This window comes from Arvicanthis niloticus, chromosome 21, assembly GCF_011762505.2.
Source record: "Arvicanthis niloticus isolate mArvNil1 chromosome 21, mArvNil1.pat.X, whole genome shotgun sequence".
Classification (NCBI taxonomy): domain Eukaryota; kingdom Metazoa; phylum Chordata; class Mammalia; order Rodentia; family Muridae; genus Arvicanthis; species Arvicanthis niloticus.
The window spans coordinates 42,020,691-42,041,741 of NC_047678.1; the positions used below are offsets into that span (position 1 = coordinate 42,020,691).

The window sequence follows — 21,051 nt, forward strand, 5'->3', positions numbered from 1 at the left end:
CTCACAGGACACCTTATCATGTCTTGTGTATGACCCTTCCCCCAAAGCCTGGAACTGCCAACCCTCTGCCCAGAGTGGACAAGGAGCCAGGAGATTACTATGGTAGAAAAGTCTTTTATTCTATTGGTCAGGCACCATGGCCTGGGCCTGGTGCCTAGAAGCAGCTGAACAGATCCCGGTCCTCTGTTCCCATGCCTACTCCAGCTTCTCTTTGTCCCGCCTCTGTTCTTCCTCCAATGCCAGGGCTCTCTCACGTTCCTTTACCAGCTGGACACCACAGTAGGTGACAAACAAGACCGCCAGTGTGGTCTGGGGAAAGCCTGTTGGAGAAGGAGCCATGATACCTGGAGCATCCTGTCCTAGAGACTCTGCCTCACATCACACACCCCTGCTGAGTCCCTCGGGTGCTAGGGTGTCGCCTGTGTGTTAGGTAGATCAGAGTGTCCTTCCTGTGAGGTTGGGCACATGCTGCATCCTCTCACTCTGCCCCTTACCTGTAAGTATCAGGCGTCGGGCCACCAGCTCTGTGAACTCAAGGCTGTTCAGGCTCACGAGATTGTACATGATGATAGCCCAGAAGTTTACAGCCCCACAGAGGGCCCGGACCCTCCGAGACATCTGCTCTGATAGCCGGGCCTGCCGTACAAGAATATGTCAACATGAGGGCCAGAAGAGAGGGACACGATCAGTCAGTCACTCAGGCCCAGAGGGATGATAAGTGCTGGCTAATGCAGCCAGGCCCTGCCACTCAGACATCAGGGAGACCCAGGCTCCCACTGGGTGAAACAAGGGAGGCTTAGGGAGAAAGTTCTGGACCAGGGACCAAGTGTGCCTGGATGACTCCAGAAAGCACCACGCCACTATCTCCTGTTATTAGGCTGATCCCAGCCAGTCACAGCCTGGAACCTCCTACCCACCTCCATGTGTGCAAGTGGCCCACGCTCTGCCAGCTTCTGTACCCAGAGCTCAAAGTTGAGACCGAAGCAGTTAAGAACAGACCACAAGTAGACGATGTCACAAGGCCCAAGCCACAGAGTGGTGATGACAAAGGTGGCAACGGAGGCGGCCAGCTCTGGGATCACGGTGGAATGATCCCCACCAATGTGATCATATACATATCTGCAGGGAAGACGGGAGAAGAGCCTTCAGGAGTGTAGGACGCACAGTGAGGTGGTGCATGGTACGCCAACCTCTGGACCTCGCATTTTCCCCTGCACAGCTCCAAAACTTGGACTGTCATATCTGCTGCTGGATTTCTCTTAAGTTCCCAGCTGTGTCCCACCTAGACCAGAGATTTTTCAAAACAGTCTGTACATGACCCAAGCCTGTGTCTTTGGCTCAGTCTCCTTACTCATCTGCTACGAGGCATCTTACTCCAGAGACTGCTTCTCCAGCTTCCTCTCAAGCCAGTGCCCAGACCCCAGTCCCACCTCAGCCGAACATACATCAGCGGAAGTTACTCAGGCTGTAGGCTGTCGTCAGGATTCTCCAACATCCAAGGCGCAAGTTCTATCAGTTCTGCTGGGTCATGACCCCTGCCACGCCCTGCACCCCACTACTGTAGTTCAGGGGTTCCTCTCATTTCTACACACAGTGCCTGCCATACTGCCTGCCACACACCAGCCTTTTATTCCCGGACCTCATCTCCACAGCCTTCTTCCCCACCTTACCTCGTCCACACCCTCCCAGGATCACACCCTAACTTGACATCCCACCCCTTCTAAATTCCTACTCTGCCCAGTGAAGCTTCCTCTGTTCATGTCCACTGGCCTTATAGTTCTCAAATTTCTACCACCTCCCACAGGCTCACAGCAGGCCACCGTCATTACAAACTCTTGCTTCTTCCTGCTCACCCACCCTGGCAAACGCTAGTCACTCCCCACCCACCCCACCTCCTCAGATACTGGATCTTAAATGCTCTCCCTCCAGTCCTTCCTGAGATCTCCTCACTCAGCTTCATCTTCCCACTTGGAAATGGCTACCACATCCCTGGCCTACTGCATCTCTCGGCTGGCACCCTTGCCTGCTTCAGCATCTGTGACTAATTTGGTCTTTTCCCTCTTTGCCCACTCACCCACCCCTCCATCCCTCTCTTCCTCCTGCTCTTCAAGGCTGACCTCTGTCTTCGGGGGACCATGTGTCCTCTCCTGATGACCACTTTCTTCGTGCCTTTCTGCTGGATCCCTCCTTAGTCCCTGCCAGCGTCCCTGTGGCCCCACCTTCCTGCCCCTTGGTCCTCCTCACTTCATTCTCCCTCTTAGGACTTGGGCTCTCTGAGCTTGGTGCAGGAGACCCCCTTCACCCAACTCCTAATGCTCACTGGATGGAGGACCACCAGTCCTCTGGACTTCTCTTGAGTCCATACTCTCAGGCCTAAACCTTCCCCCAGTTCTTCACAAAGATGTTTCTTGTGTCTCTACAAGTATGTGCTCCCAATGTCAACTAGGCATTTCTGTGTGAAAGTGTCCTGTCCAGCTTCCTGGGTGTCAGGTAGGAATTTGGGCGCTGCCCTACTAAATGACCTCATACCAAGCTGCCAACTGTGTCTCTACTCCCACCATTTCCGGGGCCTCACAGAGTCCAAAGTTGTCTGTCACCCAGGTAGCGGCACAGCCTCCTCACTGCCGCCTGCTTCCTCTGGCCCAGAGCCAATCTCTAAAACAATCTACAGCGAGCCTGTTGGACCACCTAGCAGGAAGGTTGATGCTGTTCTCCAACTCACTTGCAAAGCCAGTCATTGATGCCTCGGTCGAAGTGCCTGTGGGGAGAGCATATGAGAGTCAATCTGTGAGATGCCGAGCCTTTGGGTGTGGTCAACAAAGCGGAGTAGGGGCGGAGACCAGCGACAGATCACCCTCCTCACTCACGTTTCCCCGAAGACGTAGAGCGCTGTAATGCACTTAGGAGGCTGAGGTGGGTCCAGGTGGTCTAGGCGTGCCACAGTGTTGACGACACCAAACAGGACCGCTGCCTTCACCCAGTCGTACACCAGGTTTGAGTAGGCCAGGCCCGCTAGGGACAGGTGACATCACTGTCTGGGGGTCAGTGCACTGACCACCCCCACATAGACAACCAAATTCTGAGCCTTGCCTTTCCCATGGACAGAGTCTTGTTTCTGTCCCACTCCCACCTCCACGGAGATCCTGTACCTCCTAAGAGGTGTGTGCCAGGCCCCAGTGACCCATGAAAATCAGCCACACCCTCAATTGCTACCCGCAGTTTGGGAGAGTAAGGGTTTTGCGTGATGAAGCAAACGTGCACCCTACACATTTCAGACTCGATTCTGAGTGCTAGCACTCGTGGGTGCTAAGTGCATGGAAGTGACGGCCCTGCCTCTACCCTGCTCCGGGGACCCACCAAGAGCACTGTCTGGGAGACGGCTGGCGAACTTGAGATCGCTGGGGATGGTGAGGATGTAGAAGAAGTGGAAGAAGATGTCGACGGCCACGATGGCTGCCGCGCTGAGTCCCGCCTGGGCCTGGATGCGCCACAGCTCACCCTCTGGCCTCACTGGCTCTTGGCTCACCTGGAGGGGCAGAGCCCTGTCTGAGAGGGGAACCACAAATGGCCTGGGGAGAGGAGACACAGCTTCCTGAGAACAGGGTGCCCGTGCTTGGGGAGCCATGTCTAAGACAGGAAGTCAGGAAAAGGAGACCCGGCCGGCCGTGCTCTGTGAGCCCACGGGGTTTCCCCTCACCTGAGCATGGAAGCGGTCAAAGGTCATGATGGGCCCGAAGAAGAAGAAGGGCAAGTAGAAGTTGTACTTGAGCAGGTCAGCAAGAGAGTAGCGGCGGTCGGGGTGGGCGCAGCTCTCCAGCGCGAAGCTGACGCACCGTAGAACGGTGAAGCCGCTACCCCCGTGGAACAGCACGTCTTGAAGATCAAAGGTGCCTGTTACAAACCCACTCTGGAAGGAGACAGCAAGCCCCCGGCTCACTAGCAGATCCGAGCTTCTGGGAAAAGCCCCTTCCCAGCTTCTCGTAGGAGCTGGGCCCAGCCCTGCCAGGCAACAGTGGCTGGTTTTAGCTCAGCAACGTGGCAGAGCGAAGGATAAGCTGGGGTGCAAATGGTCACCTTACTCGAAGGCTTAGAGGGGAGACCTTTGGGGTCTCAACACTACCCCCCTCTACTCCTGTGTACCTGCCAAGAGATCCCGGGGTCCATCTTGAAGGACGCCAGGCTGGCCAGACCAAGGGCAAGGCACAGCCAGCGCTGGCCCAAGAGTGAGGCCACGTAGAGGACCATACAGTGGCCAAGCAGCAGCAGCAGGTACCACGGCCCCATTGTGCCCACCACAGCCAGGATTCCATACACAGCATAAATCCAGGAGCGGAGCTGTGGACACGAGCCGCCCCAGTTAACCTCTCTGCACATGGGAGGAGACCCTGGGATGGATTTCCCACGGCATTTCGGGATGAAGGAGGGGCAGACAGGAGGAGGCCAAGTACCCGAGGCCCAGCTCACCTGGGGCGCCACCATTGTGCAGAGTTTGGCAAACAGCACGTGTCCAGAGAGGGCAAAGACAATGATGTTTCGGAAGTTGGTAAACCACATCACCCACTCGAAGTCAGCCACGTCCTGGACAGCCGGAGCCGGAAGCAGTAAGGCAGTGAGGGCCGTGGAGCCGGAAGAGCCAATCAGAGCTCCTGCCCCATGTTCTGAGGATCGTGGCTATAGGTGTCTGCCCTCACTCTGAGGGAGGTGTCCAGGAACGGGGAATGGATGAAGGCCCCAAAGGACAGGCCTGCTCCTTGAAGCTCCCCTGTACTCTGCTCATTCCTGACATTCTACCCCACCCCCACTCCTGTTGCATAGTTCTGGAAGGCAGGAACCAGTGGGCCAGCTTATCCTAAATGAGCCAGAAGGTCCTGAAGTTCAGAGCCTTCCTCGCCATACAGCATGAGAACATGAGGAAGAAGAGAGAGTAGGGGAGGACTTGGGGTGGGGTGTGTCCAAGGGCTAGAAACCTGAGTATCGTGGGAAACTTACCATCTTCCGGCCCAGGTACTCCCATCCAGGCCTCACAGACTCCCGGAAGGCCTTCCTGTGGGCCCCATCTGAGAACAAAGTGTGGCTTTTGAGTAGGGGCCTCTTATATGCCTTCCCTGGGCCACCCCACCTGAGGAAGGTGGGGAAGCGGGGCAAGCTTTCTGGGCTGCAGGGCTCTCAAATGTATTTGGACTTGTGCTCCAACCCAGGGCCTAGAGAATCCTCAGGGTCTGCAGCCTCCAAGTTCCTGGTCTGTTGGTCAGAACTCTGAGGATTTCCAGGCTCCTGTCCCAGGACCCCCTGTTACCTTGTGATGCCTCCAGGAGGCCTCGGCCAGCATAGGCCAGGGCACCGCTCACCACGAGGGAGTAAAGGCCGAGCTCAGCTGCGGGCAGTGCTGTCGTGACGCCCATGGCCTGGAGAGGGCTGAAGGAGAACCATGAGTGAAGACCCCCAGTCCCAGCCTCGCCCCCCCATGGACCCTCACTAGGGTTGTGGAGCCCTCTGAGGAGACTGGTCCATTCAGCCCCTGGGGACTCTGTCAGCATATCTTCCCACCCAGGCACCTCCTTCCTTCCTCTGCAGCTCCCAATCTTGCTTTCTTAGAAGATTCTCCAAAGTCCAGACTTCACACAGTCCAGCGTCCTCTCCTTCATATTTCTCTGATGGGCTGACAGGTTTGGGACACCAAACGGTTCCTGCAAGACTTCCCAACCATGGGGTCTTTCCCATGGAGGAGACTCTGTCTGTAACTCATTGTCAGTTTCCCCATCTCTTAGTGAGCGTCCCTTAGCCTAGGCAAAGCCCTGCCTACAAGGTGCCCTGAGATCCTGTGAACTGCCCTTGCACCAACTTCCTAAACTCACTCATCTCCAGGCTCTGTCTGACCCCATTCCTCCACCAAGCCGTGAGTCTGTCTTATCTCGGGTCCCTGCCTGTGTTCACCCACTGTCCCCCGTGAAGTGCTGTGTAGTCTCAGCTCTTGCCGCAGGCTGGAGGTTGTGCTATTTGAGGCCCCAGAGTGGCCAGAGCTGGACCAGGCAGGAACTGGGAGGGTGCTGGCTGCTGTCCAAGGTGCTGACCGGTATCAGGCCCAGGATGTGTCTGGTCACTCCCTCTGGCTACCCTGCTGGGCCATCCCTGGGGTCTGGGCCAGTACCTAAGCCCCTCCCACCCTCTTCAGCCTGGCCTCCAGTCTTCCAATGGCTGCCTAGGTTCAGACCTGGAACTGAGGGAAAGAGGAACATGATGCAGTGCCCTTTTGGAGATGGGTAGGGTCACCCCATCTCCCCCAACCCAAGATCTCCCAAGATCTATCTTCTCCACTGCAGCCAGAGCTCTGGGATCCCGCTCCTTGCTACATAAAGAGGTGTGGGCCAGAAAGGGTCAGGGACCCAGTGAGGCCATCCAGTAAGCTTCTCTAAAGGGCAGGTGCTCCTGGTGAGTCCCGGCTCAGACCAGACCACTGCTGGCCCCGCTTGCTTTGGGCCTGGCCCTCCTGAGCAGCCTCTGCACTGTGGCTGGAGGGCTGAGACACCTCTTCATCAGTAGGGTGGGGGAGGGAAGCACAGGATCAGGTTAGTGGAGCAGGAGACTGAAACCGGAGCGGATGAAGAGCGCACAAAATAGCTGTGTCAGCTGCCTCCCACTCGTCAGTTTCCAATTTTAGCTCCCCATGGCCGGTGGGGAGTGTCCCCAGTGAGGCCTCAGCAGGGGGCTGGCCCCTAGCCTGGGGTCCCTCCTGATGGACCCCTGGACCTGTGCTGACTGTGGACCCAGGGTGCCCTTTGCCCAGCACTTGGCTCAGGTGCACCTGGAGTGAAGCCCACCTTGGGGCTCGTGGTCTGGGTGAGGGCTCTGGGCTGAGACCCACAGGCCTCAAAGGCTCCAGAAGGGCTGCACACCCAACTTGCACTGACCTTGAAGAGGCTGTGAGCGACCCTGGCACACTGCCCACCTCGGGGCTCCGGGGTCCTGCGTCCGACCGTGAGTCTGTCCTGCTGGCTGAGCTGTGGGGCTACGGTGGGGTGTGTCCAGCTCTGGGGTCCCCACCCCCTGGAGGCTAGAGCGGTGAGTGGTGACAGCCGGAGGTGGGGGGAAGGAGGAGGTGGCCTTCCTGGAGTGGAGCAAACCGTTTGTGGAGCAGAGCCGAGTGCTGCAGTACTGTTGGCCACAGGGAGCTGCGGGGAGTGGCAGGGAGGATGTGGGGGTGATGAGAGGGAGAAGGGGTGTCTGGGGACACAGGCTCAGGCAGGGGCACCTGGGCCTCACTTGACCTCCCTCTCCTCAGCCCTGGAAAGCCTGTGCTTCCCTTTGTGCTGTGCCAGGATCTCTTCTTCCAGGAAGCCCTCCAGGCAATCTCTGCAGAATCCTAGTTAGCCCTGCCCCCACTGCCTGGGCAGCCGTATACTGTATGTGCAGTCTTGCATATCTGGGCTCTGTGAACTTCAGCCGCAGCCTTTACCTGTGACCTCTCAAGGGTGTCCAGGGCAGGACTATCTAGTACCTGCCCTGCATCTCGATCATGACAAGAGCCTGGACTAGATAGGCATTGGTGTTAGGGGAGAGCTGGCATTTCTGGTAGAATTGGTACTGGCAAGGACCATGGTGCTGGAGGCTCCAGGATTCAAGCCTTGTCCCCAGAGTTGACTGGGTGGAAGGGTGACATCAGGGTCACCTGGAATGGATGGTGTCCTCTTAATGGCAGGCAAGAGACCATAATGTAAAATCAGAATGCAACTGACACCCCTGCTGGGCAGGGGCCCCGGGAGATCTCTGCTCGAGTCTTCCTCTAGGATGAGATCCCCACAGTAGAGGGGTCTGGATGTGTGGCTCCTCTCATGTACCAGGGCTTGAGGAAAGGACTTGGGACCTCCCATCCTAAGCTCAGCTGAGGATGGACAGGACAGGTATACCTCTACCCAGCAGGGTCCTGTAAAAACCCTGGGAAGTTAGGCCATGAGCTTCCTCCCAGAAATGCAGACACATGGGCCCAGAGGATGCAGCTGGGAGGGCACCACACATACTCTCCTGAGCGAGAATGAGAGGCCATCATGTTGGGTGAGGGCTGCAGTGAGGGGCTGTCTGCTGATGTGATTGGGATCCAGATACTGTAGGAGGCTAAGGTCAAAGGAAGAGGGGGAGGTTAAGCAAGGTTCTGGCTTTCTGGGCAGGTGCAGTTGACACCAGAGCAGTGTGTTGAGGCACAATTAGTGGTTATCATGAATAGTAAATAATAATAGCCAGGACACGTGCAGAGTAATTCTTTTTAATGTCCCCACAATCCGCAAGGACCATCTCCAGCTGGTAGAAAGAAAACAGGCATACGGTGGTACAGCTGTGGTCAGCTCCAGAAGCCTCTGGAAGGGTCAGCACCACAGCATGAGAACTCAGTCTGTCCACAGCAGAGTAGGGGAGGCCACCGTGGGCAGGCCATGCACTTGGTGTGTTGTGTAGCAGTGTCCTCTGAGATGAGACATTTCATCCTCAGGGAAGGAAGCTCCTTATGACTAACGAAGCAGACAACTCAGAAGCTTCAGCGAGTCCCTGAAACTGATTAGATAGGCTCCACCCTCCCCAACTTAACTGTAAGGGCTGCGGAGACACCCTGAGAAGCACCAAGACACCTGGAAGGGCTTTAGGTCAACTGAGCCACCTGGAAGGGGAACTCTCCAACCCGCTGAGATGCCTGCAGGCTGTGCAGTGTGCTCCAGGCTCCTAGCTTGTGAGCGAGCGGTCACTGTGCTGGGGTGAACTTTGGTGATGCAGCTGTCACTGAGTTATTTCTGCTCCTGTAACCCCTCACCCACATTCCTGTAAGTAACCCCAATAAAGCTCACTGCTTTACCGGGTTGGACTTCGGTGGTGCCCTTATTTGGTCAGTTCCCTCTGGGGTGAGTAGATGTGTTTGTGTGGGAGAGGTGCCACACAACGTAGTGCCCTCAGGAAGTGCTAAGGCTGAAAAGTTGAAGCCACTGTTTTTGGGCCTCTGGTTTTCATTTGTTAACTGGGTTCTCTGTGCACTTGAGAGATCCTGTGGGCACAAGCTCGGAGAGGCGCTAAGGAACCAGACCCTGAGGCGGGGCCCACCCTGGAGTGGCAGCCTGGCGACCCTGACACTGCAGCATACAGGAAGTTGGCCTGTGCGAAGAAGGCAGAGGGGTAGAGACTGGGTGAGCCCCTCCACTTGTGCCAGGGGCTGTAGGGTGGGACACTGGCCCAACAAACAAGGGACTGGAAGCTGACTGGACTGAGACCTGCACAGGACTGAGAGCTACTTCCTGATGCCTCAAGGCTCCATGAGAAAGTTATGAAGAGGGACCGGGGCTCTCCAGCTCAGCCTTTTGTATGTAAAAGTATGTAAAAGCCTTTTGTATGAAAGTAAAAGCTTCTTAAAGTAAAAGTGTGGACAAGTGTCCTGGATGTTATGGCAGTGTGTGCTGGCCGGTGTCTGGGTGTGATAGCTATGTGCGTGCTATGTAGTGGAGGAGTGAGGTGAGCTGCATGTATGTGGAGGCTCAGGGACAGCGGGAGAGGCAGCATGTGGCAAGGCTCACTGGCATGTGGGTGGGGGGCGGTTGGCTCCTGGGGATTGGGTGTGAGACAGGCTGCTTTAGGAAACTCCCACGGAATGCCACCTTGTCCTGGACTCTCTGGGGATGAGGAGAGGGCCTGGTAACAATGGAGTTTGTTTGGGTCAGCTGGACGCAGCTTGCAACCTTGCTCCGCTGGTGCCCAAGGAGCTTGTCTGCCTTACCTCAGCACCTCAGATGCTGCTCGGCAAGTGTGTGTGGACTTAAGAGGGAGACTACAAAGACTGGGTGTTTACTGAGTGCTGGTTGCTGCTTCACACACGTTGAGTGTCCTAACTTAGTGTGTGCTGGGCAGTGAGGGACACTGGGAATCTGGTCTACCTCAGCCAGCAGAGGTGGGGGATGGGCCCTGGCACAAAGCCCCACGCAAACTGTTTGAGGTTGCCTGGAGGTGTTATAAACTATACTCACTGGCCTTTAAGTCCAGTGCCTTCAGGAGCTGGCATATGTCAGGACTGCCCATGCAGAGAAACCTCTGTAGGATGCCAGGTCACCCCACAGGGTACAAATGGAAGCCAATGTGGCATCTGGCAGCAGGACCTCTTCCCCTCCCACTCTTTCACTGGCATGGATGAAACCAGACTACAGACACTTCTCCTTGCACAGAAGTCATCAGCTAAATGTCTTACTCTGTGAATGGCCCTCTGAACAAGGTTTCTAGTGCTATCCCATTTCACAGATGAAGGTAGATGAGATTGAGGTAGAGAGATTAAATGATTTGCCCAGAGCCATGCTACTTTTGAATGGGATGAAGCTGCATGGCTCCCAGCTAAGGTTCAGGCTGCACAAGCTTTCTCCTTCCTCCAGCTGCCCAGGAGAGGGGCCCAGGAGAGGGGCCACAGCAGACCTGCACTGCTCTAAGGGAGGCTGGCTGATCCTTGCCTGCTCAGGCCTGGCCCCTGCACCCCCACATGTCCAGAGTTCTCTCAGGCTCCCCAGCACCTGCAGAAGATGTCCACGACTCTCCTGCTTTTTATTGACACATACTGTCCCCTCCCAGCACAAGCCTTCTTGTCCTCTCTCTGCCTGCTGCTTGCATAAGCAGCCAGGGGAGCACTCTCCCTCCCTAAGACTCTTGGGATGGTACTGGAATTGCCACCTCATCCTAAATGTCTCAGCTGCCTCTGGCTGTGAGATTTCAGGACTCTCTGGGTGGCCCGAGACTGGGCTAAGCACACGGGGCTTCAGGAAACCCAAGCTTTCCAGAGAGAGTACTGTCACAAGCTACACATGTGGTTGTGTCTCATGGGAGGGAATGTGTTGATAGCCATAGACCTGCCTGTATGGCGCTGCAGCCAAGAGGATGACACTGTTATAGTCACTGAGATGACAGTGTCCTGGGCTGCTCCTGCAACACCCTCTAGCTCACATTATCATGAAGACACACTGCCCACGTACTAAGATCCACTGTCTCACCCGTGCACTGTATGCCCCAGCCCTGCCTGCATTGCCTTCTGACTGTACCTCCGGGAGCAGTTATGGGTGGAGCTGTGGCGCCTTGGGGCTACCCAGAGCTCTGGGCATTCACTCAGCTGGAATCCCTAGCTCTGGACTCAGGACCACCAGAATGACCTATTGACTCAACTTCTATTTGGTGTCTTGGACCCACACCTGTAAGCCCTATCTACCTACCAAGGACCAGGTCTCCCTGGCAGGGGCAGGAACACACTTCACCAGAGCTGTTGTGACTGTGAAAGTAGACATGTTATTCCAAGCCCACGGCTCTGCCCTGTGCAGGAAGTACACGAGAGCCTGGGCGCACAAAGATGGCCAGGTGGGTGCTAGGGCCTGAGGGAGGGGTTACAAGGGAGGGCTAGCTGGCTCCAGGTGGATACTCCATCAGGAAGCACCAAGGGGCTCGTCTATGTGTGGAGGACCCATAGCATCCCAGGACCCTGGAGAGGCCCTAGGGCAAGACAAAAGCACCTGCTCGAGGAAACACACCAGCAGGAACGGCCGGCCACCGCCCCAGCTCAGGTATCCTCAGCTTGCCTGCTCTGCTAGGACACCGAACCACTCCTGGGAGGAGCCGAGTGGGTGCTACCTGGACCTCAAGTGTTGGTCCTCCAGGAGTTGAGCTAACAGCTCCGTTCTACTGCTTGTTGGCTTTCTGCTGCCGTAGCGCCTGCAGGAAGACCCCTTTCACCTGGCCCAGCGTCTGGTGGTACATGCGGAAGTCCTCCTCCTTCCCTCGCAGGGCACTGCCCAGGGCATCCCTCAGTATCCCGTTCTCTTCCATCTGGATGGCCAGCCTGGACCAGAGGGAGATGGGACTGAGTGCACTGAGCCGGGCAGCAGGTGTTCTGGGCCCAGGGCCTGGAGAAGCAGCTATGGTGCAGGTACAGGGTTCTCACCTATCTGCCTTTCTTCTCTGGACCCCCAGGCGACATGCACCAAATGGATCTGTCTCTGGGCCTATTCACACTATTGACAGAAGCTCCCAAGTTTTGTTTTGTTTTTTACACACACACACACACACACACACACACACACACACACACACGATTCTTTTGTGGGGGTGGGGGGGAGACAGGATTGTATGTTTCCCAGGCTGGACTCAAGCTCCATCAGCAGCCAAGGGTGAGCTTGAACTGAGTGTCATGCTACACCACTGCTGAGTGCTGGCATCACAGGTGTGCACCACCACACCCTTGTACACAGCACTGGGGACTGAGCCAGGGCTCTGTGCTTGCTGTGACAGCCCTCTGCTGACTGGGCTGCACCTGGCCCCTCAGTTCCTCTTTACAGGTAACTGCTGGAGAATGCAAGAGCACAGCCCAGGACTGGTAGAGGTTTCCTTGGAACCATGGGTCCTCAGGGCACCGTGGAACCCTCCAGAGGCCAGTCCTAGCATGGGCATCCTTTTGGGTAAGTGGAGGTCCTGGGTGCAAGGGAGCGAGCTATGGTCCCTCTGACCAGGAAGCCTCTGCACAGGTATCTCTACCCTTTCCAGAAGGCTGGGCAGGAAGCACCTGGCATTCAGCTCCTCTATCTGGGATTCCATGGGCATATCGGAAAGCTGAGTGGAGGATGAGTCCTTCTTGGCACTTCCAGTTGAGTTGGGCTTGGTGCTGGCAGCAGGAGGCACTGTGGAAGAGCAGCAGACACTCTGTAGTGAGGTCAGAACTGTGCAAGCTCTCCCTTCTCCCCACTATAGGGAGCAGGTGTGGGGGCTGCCTCTGCCTAGAAGGCTTCCCTGACTGCTCTCTACATCTCTAACCCAGGCTCTGCCCTCTGCCCTCCTCCACCCTCCTCCGCCCCCCGCCCCCTGCCCCAGCCCTGGTTTTGCCTGCTTGTGCAGAGTGGCCCTCACGTGGCTATCTACCTCCACCCCTCATTTCTGTCACTTGTTTGTACCAAGAGTAGATAGTGGGACCTTAGGCTGGCCTGGGACATGAGCCCAAGCCTAGGCTGCTCCTGTTTCTGGTCCCCCACACCCTGGTTCCCCACGGACTCCATTGAGCCCAGTAGCTTTATACTAGGAAGCTATGGGTGACCAGGCTTAGAGGCCAGAGAGGAAGAGAACAAAGCCATTGGTGACCTTGGGTGACAGTGTCAAGGCATCGTATATCCTGAGCTAAAACTGCCTCAGGAAACCTCCAGCCTTAGCAACACTGGCCTTCATCCGTGCTGTGTGGCCTTGGGTAAACCATGAACCTCTCTGAGGTGGCCTCCTCGCCTGGGGACAAGGGGACAGCACTGTCCCTGGCACTGCGAGGACAGATGGACTCACATTTGTCCTCAGAGCCTATGTGACTGACTAGGACCTCTGCTCCCTGCTGCCCCAGCCTCCTGCCTCCTTCTCGACCCGCTGAACTTGGCTGTGCTCACACCATGTCCTTGTGCTTACTGGTCCCTGTCCCTGTGTGCTTGGCCTCCTCCCTTCCCTTACCTCTGCTCAGGGAGGTGGTTTCACAACCTGACCATCTCATGAACTGTCCTGAGACAGGTGAGACAACAGGAGAGCTGTGCTCCCCAACAGGCAAGTGAGTGACAGAGGTCATGTGGGCCCTTCAGACATCCTGGTCCATAGGACAGAGCTACCTAGTTAAGGAGAGTGACACCCAAGAAAGGAACTTGGGCCTCCCAGCCATGGAAAGTCCACCTGAGTCCTGCTTACAGTCTGGCCCAGCAGACCAATTCTGCACAAGGCCAATGTTGTTCAGGGCTCTGTTAGGCTTGCTCAAAGGCCAAGCAAAGGCTCTGGCAGCCTGTGCGTGGGACGGTGGCTGAGCGTATGTAGCAGGGGCACTGGCGTTTCATACTAAGGCTCCTAGATAACACCCATTGGGACCTGAGATCTGGGAGCCATGGGGGGGGGCAGGGCAAGAAGTCCCCCACAGTAGAGACACACAGAGCTCCCCACACTTACTGATGAACAGCACAGGTGCCCACCTGCTCCTGAGGCTGTGTCACCTACTGGGCTCCTACCTGGCTTGTTCTTAGTAGCTTTCTGGGACACCGAGGCCCGGGATGGCTCCAGGCGCATCTTCTCCAGATGCTGCTCCAGCAGTACTGCTCGCTGGCGCTCCTCCTGCAGCCTGCGCTCCGCTTCCAGCAGCTTGCTGCTGCTCTCCTCCACCCTGGTCATCAGACACAAGCTGCACACCCTGCAGGCAGGTGCCCCCCCATACCCAGTGCTTGGATCCCGCAGTGGTGGACACACTATGGAGACGGTAGCTTGCCACCCTTGTCTTCATGTTCATGGCACTAACACCAGAACGGGCATTTCAAACTCATGAAGTTCTCTCTAAGGCTTGTGATGCAAACCTGGCAGGTGTTCCACCCCTTTGCTCTCAACCCCTGTCCTCAGAGCAACCATCTCTCTGGCAAGTTGCCTCTAGAACTTTCTGGCACATGGTGCAGATGTCCATGTGCCTAGCTTTGAGGCTTCCTGTCGTTCTGAATGACTGCATTTCATTTTACGCTCCCCTATGGGATTCAGCCACCTCTCCCCTTCCCGACGGAGCTGACACAGGTGGTGCACCTGCTTCCTACCGCTGCTGGAACACACTTGCCACAAAACCAGCAAAAATTAATGTGCAAAATTAGCACAAAGTTGCTTGAAAACAACACAAAGTTAATGTTTCATGGATAAGTCTGAAGCCAGCAGGCTCCATGCACCACAGGTTGACATCCAATGACCTCAGTTTCTATCTAGATAGAGTCCTTGGTGGTAGGGGGAGGGGAAGGGGAGAGGAGAATTCCCTACCAAGATCACTCAGAGCATGGTGGCACCAGGAGATGCCTCTCTTCCCTGCCTCCTGCTGGCTTCAAGGGGCACACTGCTCCCTCCATCCACAAAGCTGCCTCTGAATCCTCCAACCTGAGAGCTCCCCACAGCTCTCATGAATGGCCCCAGGTAGGAGAACTCCTCTGCTTTCATGGGCAGAAGTGAGTCTCCAGGATAGTCTTGTTTTGGGGGTCCATGATGCAGTACAAAGTATTCCCAGGCAGAGCCTCCACGCCCTGCTTTCTACAGGCACCTTGGGATGACTTGTCAAGGCATCCTTACTTCCTGATTTCCCTGGACTTAGTGTCATATGCTTCTCATACCTCTATGCCTGCTGCAAACTCAAGGCCCTGGAAGAGCCTGCTTCGATGACGTCACACTGCCACCTGTTCCATCCCATGGGCCTTGCTGTGGCTCCATCAAGCACTTTGGATTTCTGTGGCACTAAATGCTCAGAAGGCCAGGAATCTGAGATCCATTCTGAGCAAGAGGTTACAGGAATAGGTGCAGATCAAAGCTGCAGCCCGAAGTCCGTGGCAGACGGTGGAGAGTTGGTTGGGGGGGGAAATGAAGGATTGGAAGGACAAGAAACTTGGAAAGAATCCAATTACTAACCAAAAACTGTGCACTAGCCTGTTGGTTTAAATAATCAGCAGCCACAAGGGACACGCTACCTTCAAAAGCAAGATGCACGACAACTCACAGGCCGAATGGAAGAGTGGGCCTGTGCTCATGCCAGCACAGTTGAGCTGAGCTGCCCAGCATAGTGAGCAGCTAAACAAAGAAGTGAGCCCCAGCTCCTCGGGCACATGGGAACATAGGTTCTTAGAAGGCCTCCTGTGGTTAGTGATGGCCTTACCGGCTGGCCACTACAGACCTTACCCATCTCTGTCTGCTCTGCAGGACACTCTAACCATCAACACAAAAACGGCCACTCTGCAGGGCACAGGGTCATCGAAACAAAAATGCCATGAGGGTACAGACAGCACAACGACAAGAGTAAGCTCACTCAGCAATGGCATCAGCAAGCTGGCCTGTCCATGCCTGCAGAGGCTGGAACGGAGGTCCTAGACAACAGGATGGAGTGGGTGAGAGTCAAGATCAGAAAATGACAGACAGCTTAGTCTGGCTGCTGTTTGCCCTGGTAGTAAGATGGATCTGGTGCATAACTATGCTAGCAGAGGTTTATAGCAGGACCCAGGACCTGTCCTGTGGGATGTCACTAGGATGGCTGCAGCCATACAAGGACACGGAGTGGAGATGGTGCGTGTGGGCTGATACTCATGCCCCAAACTCAGCCTCCCACACCTACAGTGAGGACTCACATGCTTCTGGCTGGGGCTATGTGGGGAGAGGGTGTGTGTGTCCTGTCTGTCCACAGCTTTCTGGGCCCTACGGTCATCTAGAGTGACCTTCATTGGGCTTTCCTGTCACTGAAGCATCACAGAAGAAGAGGAAAGATGCCATGAAGACCACTGTCTCCATGTAAGGAAGGTGGTGGCGTCAGGTGACAGGAGGAGCTCCCGTGAATGGCGAATGTCCATGGCTGCTACCACAGTCCCCAGAGAGGAACCCACAGGAGGGCCCACACTGTGCCCAGGGCTGGCAGAGCTACAGCAGAGCAACAGAGGGTGGCACCGGAACAGGAAGAGTAGGTGAGGCTCAGGCTGAAGATGAGCACAGGCTCCCCGCCCTCCTGACTGGAGGAAAAGCAGGAATGCGCAGAAGTTTCAGGAAGAGTTATGGACTTGCCCTTCCTGACAGATACCATAGTCCTAAATGAAACAAAAACCCACGGTCTTGAAGATAAAGGAAGGAACTGCTCTGGAATCCGGAGCAAGAGTTTACAAAGAAGGGAGGTCATGAGTGAACTCGTGAAAGACAGGCAAGCAGGGTCAGTCTCTAACACAAGTAACAACAGTTTGGAAGCCAGGAGGGAGTCAAAGCCTCCAGGAGAAACTGCAAAGCAAACTCCCCGCACCAATGGGAGACTAGAGCCTCTTAGGTCTGCCACTCATTGAGTGATTGTGTGTGTGTGTGCATGCCTGTGTGTGTGTGTGTGTGTGTGTGTGTGTGTGTGTGTGTGCATGTATGGTTGTGCATTCGGGTATGCATGTGTGCAGACATATGTGTGTATGTGGGTGTGAGCATGTATGTCTGTCAGAGGACAACCCTGAGCCTTCACTGCTTAACCATCTCTCAAGCCCAAAGAGTTTCTTATGACTTCATGAGTCACCATGGACGTGCTGTCTTCACACAATACAAGAATTCCAGGAAAATAAAGGAATGTCTGCAATTTAACAGCAGCAGGATTCAAGACAACCTCATTAAAAAGTAGGCAAAAAGTATTACACCTCAAAGAAGATATAAGAGTTACTGTCCACACATGAAAGAAACTTTCAGTAACTGTTAGCACTAGGGAAACTGAAGCCGCCTTGAGTCAAAACTTCAGACCTGCTAGGATGGCTACATATGGAAACAAAACAAAACAACCTTGTGGCCCCTGGAGACCCAGCATCATCAGTATCAGAACTGTCTGGAAGATTGTGAGGGAAGGCTCTGAGGGGAAAAGTCACCTCTAGTCACAATCCTCCAAGTTCCTAGAGACTGGAATGGGTGTAGCTGGTGGTAGGGCTCCTGTCTTAACAAGTCCAGAGCCCTGGGCTTGTCCCCAGCACACAGAAAAAATAAAACAAAACACACCACTAATCCCAGCACTTGGGAGGCAGGGACGGGGAGCCCTATGAAGCTGAGGCCAGCATGATCTACACAGTGAGCTCAAAGCTAGCCAGGGCTGCATAGTAAGGCCCTGTCTCAAAAACAACAAACACCAACAAAACGAAAACTAAGTAAACTGAGGATAGAAATAAACACAAGAAAGTATCTGAAATCTAGAAACCAGTAACTCAGACTGAGGAATGTAAAGTAAATTAGGGACGTCATGAGATCAACTCTGCAGCTGTGAGGAGAACCCATCTCGATGACGAGGGAGGTCCATGGGGTATCAGAAAGCAGAATCGGCAGAGATTATGCATAATGTACGGTGCAACTGAAATATTTATGACAAATTAAAAATGCAAAAGCAAACAAATCCAAGGCTGCTGTCACTCTGTGTGAGCGAAACGGGAATGTGAGCTGACTCACGTGGGGAAGGCGGGGCTTTCTTTTCTGCTTTGCTTTGCTCTTTCAGGAATGTGTGCAATTCCTGCTTAACTGTGAATTCCATTTACACTCATGGACTTAAGAAACCAATAGCTGGCACCACAGAAAATGGGAACGCATAATGTGAGTTTCCATAGTGTGTGTGAGGGTGCATATGTGTGTGTGTGTATGTGTGTGTGTGTATGTGTGAGTGTGTGTGTATATATGTATGTTGTGGAGTGTGTGTATGTGTGAGTGTGTGTGTATATATGTATGTGTGTGTTGTGAGTGTATAAATGTGTATGTGTGTGTGAATGTGTGTATATGTGTGTTGTGAGTATATAAATGTATATGTGTAAATGTATATATGTGTGAATGTGTGTGTATGTGTGTGAGTGTGTGTACATGTGTGAGTGTGTGTTGTGAGAGACTGTATGTGCATGTGTGCATGTCTATGTGTGGAGGGGGTTATCTGTATATTGATGCGTGCCTAACCCACGGAGAGGCGACAGGTCAGCTTTGTTGTCCATCCTTAGGCATCACCCACATCTTTTTCAGGACAGGGTTTTTCACTGGCCTGGAAGTGACCAAGTGGACTCAGCTGCCTCAGGCATCCATTTTTTGTCTCCTCTGAGCTCTGGTGAACAATAATGGGGATAACTTGGAAAGAACTAAGTAAACTTAACATTATTAAAAGAGAAAGGCAAGCAAGAATGAATGTCAATGGGAAGCTAGAAGCAGGAGGGTTAGCCTCACCTACCTAGGGATGCCAAAAAACAGTTAATAATATAGTTTTTATGGTACCCCCATCTTTTTAGAATTCCATGCCTTAAATTTCTCTTTGGTTTTCATTCAAGAGAAAGGCACCATAAAATATTTTTTTAAAACAAAGGCCCAGAGAGCTGACGTTTCTTTCTCTGGCGGCCCTGACTGGAGTGTACACAGGGGTCGGTAGGAGGAAGTGGACTGGGGCTTCAGTGCTCACTTGCAGGAAGAGAAACAGAACAGTAGCAGGCAGAGTGAGAACCCAGGGCTGACTCAGGATGAATGGGAGCCACTGAATGGCTGAGGGAGCTTTATGCTAAAAGACAGGAGGTCACTAATAACAGCGTCCTGACCTGTCGCAGAGAAAGGATAAAACCCAGCTCATCCTGAGTAAGGGGCAAGAGGTGAGAAAAAGCAGCGATCATAGAAAACAGGAAAGGCTGAGACACAGAAACTACTCAATGCTGGGGTGGGGGAGATGAGGAAGAGGCAGGAGGGCCATGACGTCTGCTTTCCTCTCACGCAGCAAGGGGAGACACAGCTCAGCAGGTAGAGCCACTCATTGTCAAAATCAAACCTTGCAACCCCAGTCAGGTCTCCAGAATCCCATACATGTTCGCGAGTGTGCGCGTGCGCGCAAACACACACACACACACAAACACACACACACACACGCATAATGACAAAGGCACACATATTATGCACAGACACACACATCTACACCCCCCACACACATACAATTAAATAAATAAAAAACTAAAACTTTTGTTAAAGGAGAGAAATGAATAAAAAAATCTAAGAAATAACGTATTTCTCCGACACTGGACCCAGGTCTGGAGAGAGGAGGAAAACAGCAAAGGGGGGCTCACCCAGCTTTTCACAGCATATGTCAGTCCCCTGGGGTGAGGGGAGTCCCAGCTGAGCATGCAACTTCTCCAGGATAACAGAGGTTGGGGACTAGGTGGCAACAGGCTGAGACAGCCAAAAGCTGTGGGGAGCACAGAAAAGACAGGGAGCTACACAGAGAAAGCCCAGGCTAACGGCAAAAAAGGCTGATGTCGAAGGGCCTGGCTTCAGGATAATGCTTGGGGGTCCCTTTTGCTGATGCCCAGGAAGTAAAGACAATATCACTTGGCTGATGGGTCTGAGGACAGCCTCACAGAGCCCCCCCCCCCAAGTGACACAGGGCATCAGAATGAACCTGAGAGCTCCTAGCAGCTGACAGAGGTGCATGCAACTCACAGAGATTGCCCACCTTATACATGTCCTGGCTGGTTTCCTGTCTCACCCTAGGCCCAGTCCTGTGAGGGAAGCCCTAGGAAGGCCTACATCAGGTAGAGGGAAGGCAATGGGTGGGGGAGGTGAGGTGTGAGTCACCCTGCTCCACTTATGACAGAGGAGACCATGGGAGTGCCAGTAGCTGATGAGCTGGCGCAGTTCTTAGTGAGGAAGAGGATTTCAAAAGGACCAACCAATGTGCTCAAAGCCCCTCCAATCACAGACATAACTTAGGGGAGTGAAGGCCAAAGCCCAGAGGGAGGGCATGGCTGTCTGTAACAGACATGGATGCAATCATACAGAGATTAGGTTTTCTGTACCTGAGACCCTGCATGTGCAGCCTTTTCCTGCTTGGGTACCAGTCACCCTGACTTCCTTGGCAGCAATGCCCTGCTTTTCTTTCAGCAAGCCCCTCCCCCAATTCTGTGAGCACCTGGAGCTACCTCCAGTCTGGGGGTAGTCAAGGAGCTAAACCTCTCACAAGGACAGTAACTCTTGGGCTCTTGCTACCGAGACTGCTGCACCTGCTTGGGCCTCTCTGCTCGGCTCTTCTTTGGCATTTTCCAGCACTTTCCAAGTCTCTCTTCCACTAACTTAGGTTTCTATTATCTGTCATCAAAAAGCCCTGACTGACATATGACACTGCTGTGAGGACAGAAGCTGGTGTCCTTTGTATTTCTCAAGATGGAGGTCACATGGCTGGTCCACACGCTGGCCTGAGTACCTGTGGTTTTTGCCAGCTGGGTCACGTGTGCAGGGGCACTTACTGAGTGAGTGGACCCTGCCAGCAACCCTCTGGAGGCAGCTGGACCTACTGGGCATCTCGGCTACACACCCCTTTATTGCCTCTCAGAAGCCCCAGCTTCTTGCCTCAGCTACCCTCCTGTTCCTAGCACCTGGCAGCATCAGGCTAGGCTGTATCTGAGACTCTTTGGTAGCTCTGGGAGGATGGCTACACTTGCCAGAGCTTAATCTCCTCGAATTTGCCTAATTGTGCAGGGCTGCCCCTGAGAACACATCCTACCCGATGACAGAACCCAGAGCTGTGGGCCC

The 21,051-nt window shown here is 54.3% G+C and overlaps 2 protein-coding genes across 5 annotated transcripts in view; both read right to left on the reverse strand.

Moving 5' to 3' along the window:
* Positions 1–94: 94 nt before the first annotated feature.
* Positions 95–7,168, reverse strand: Hhatl (hedgehog acyltransferase like). Of its 4 annotated transcripts, XM_076917612.1 has the most exons (13): positions 6,909–7,168; positions 5,556–5,712; positions 5,297–5,415; positions 4,990–5,057; positions 4,465–4,578; positions 4,141–4,335; positions 3,698–3,907; positions 3,358–3,526; positions 2,868–3,012; positions 2,723–2,758; positions 918–1,119; positions 495–636; positions 95–320 (listed from the first exon to the last, which is right to left on the reverse strand). In XM_076917612.1, the coding sequence occupies exons 3-13, from the start codon at positions 5,400–5,402 to the stop codon at positions 196–198; spliced, it is 1,512 nt and encodes a 503-aa protein (XP_076773727.1). In that variant the 5' UTR covers positions 5,403–5,415; positions 5,556–5,712; positions 6,909–7,168; the 3' UTR covers positions 95–195. The 4 variants fall into 4 exon arrangements, with proteins under 4 accessions (XP_076773727.1, XP_034339591.1, XP_076773728.1 ...); XM_034483700.2 differs by lacking the exon at positions 5,556–5,712 and having other exon boundaries at positions 6,909–7,166; XM_076917613.1 differs by lacking the exons at positions 5,556–5,712; positions 6,909–7,168 and adding an exon at positions 6,212–6,883.
* A 1,073-nt stretch (positions 7,169–8,241) lies between these two features.
* Positions 8,242–21,051, reverse strand: part of Ccdc13 (coiled-coil domain containing 13) — a 43,922-nt gene continuing 31,112 nt past the window's right edge. Inside the window, exons 14-16 of the mRNA XM_034484181.2 lie at positions 14,013–14,164; positions 12,554–12,668; positions 8,242–11,833 (exon numbers count right to left, since the gene is read on the reverse strand). Of these exons, the coding sequence (XP_034340072.1) occupies positions 11,674–11,833; positions 12,554–12,668; positions 14,013–14,164 (427 nt within the window). The 3' untranslated portion in view covers positions 8,242–11,673. The remainder of the gene's footprint in view (positions 11,834–12,553; positions 12,669–14,012; positions 14,165–21,051) is intronic.

Coding starts and splice junctions, on each gene's coding strand:
- Hhatl (XM_076917612.1), bottom strand. CDS start 5,402: ATGGGCGTCACGACAGCACTGCCCGCAGCTGAGCTCGGCCTTTACTCC. Junction 4,579..4,989: donor AGTACCTGGGCCGGAAGATG/GTAAGTTTCCCA, acceptor CCGGCTGTCCAG/GACGTGGCTGACTTCGAGTG. Junction 1,120..2,722: donor ATCAATGACTGGCTTTGCAA/GTGAGTTGGAGA, acceptor TCTTCCCTGCAG/ATATGTATATGATCACATTG.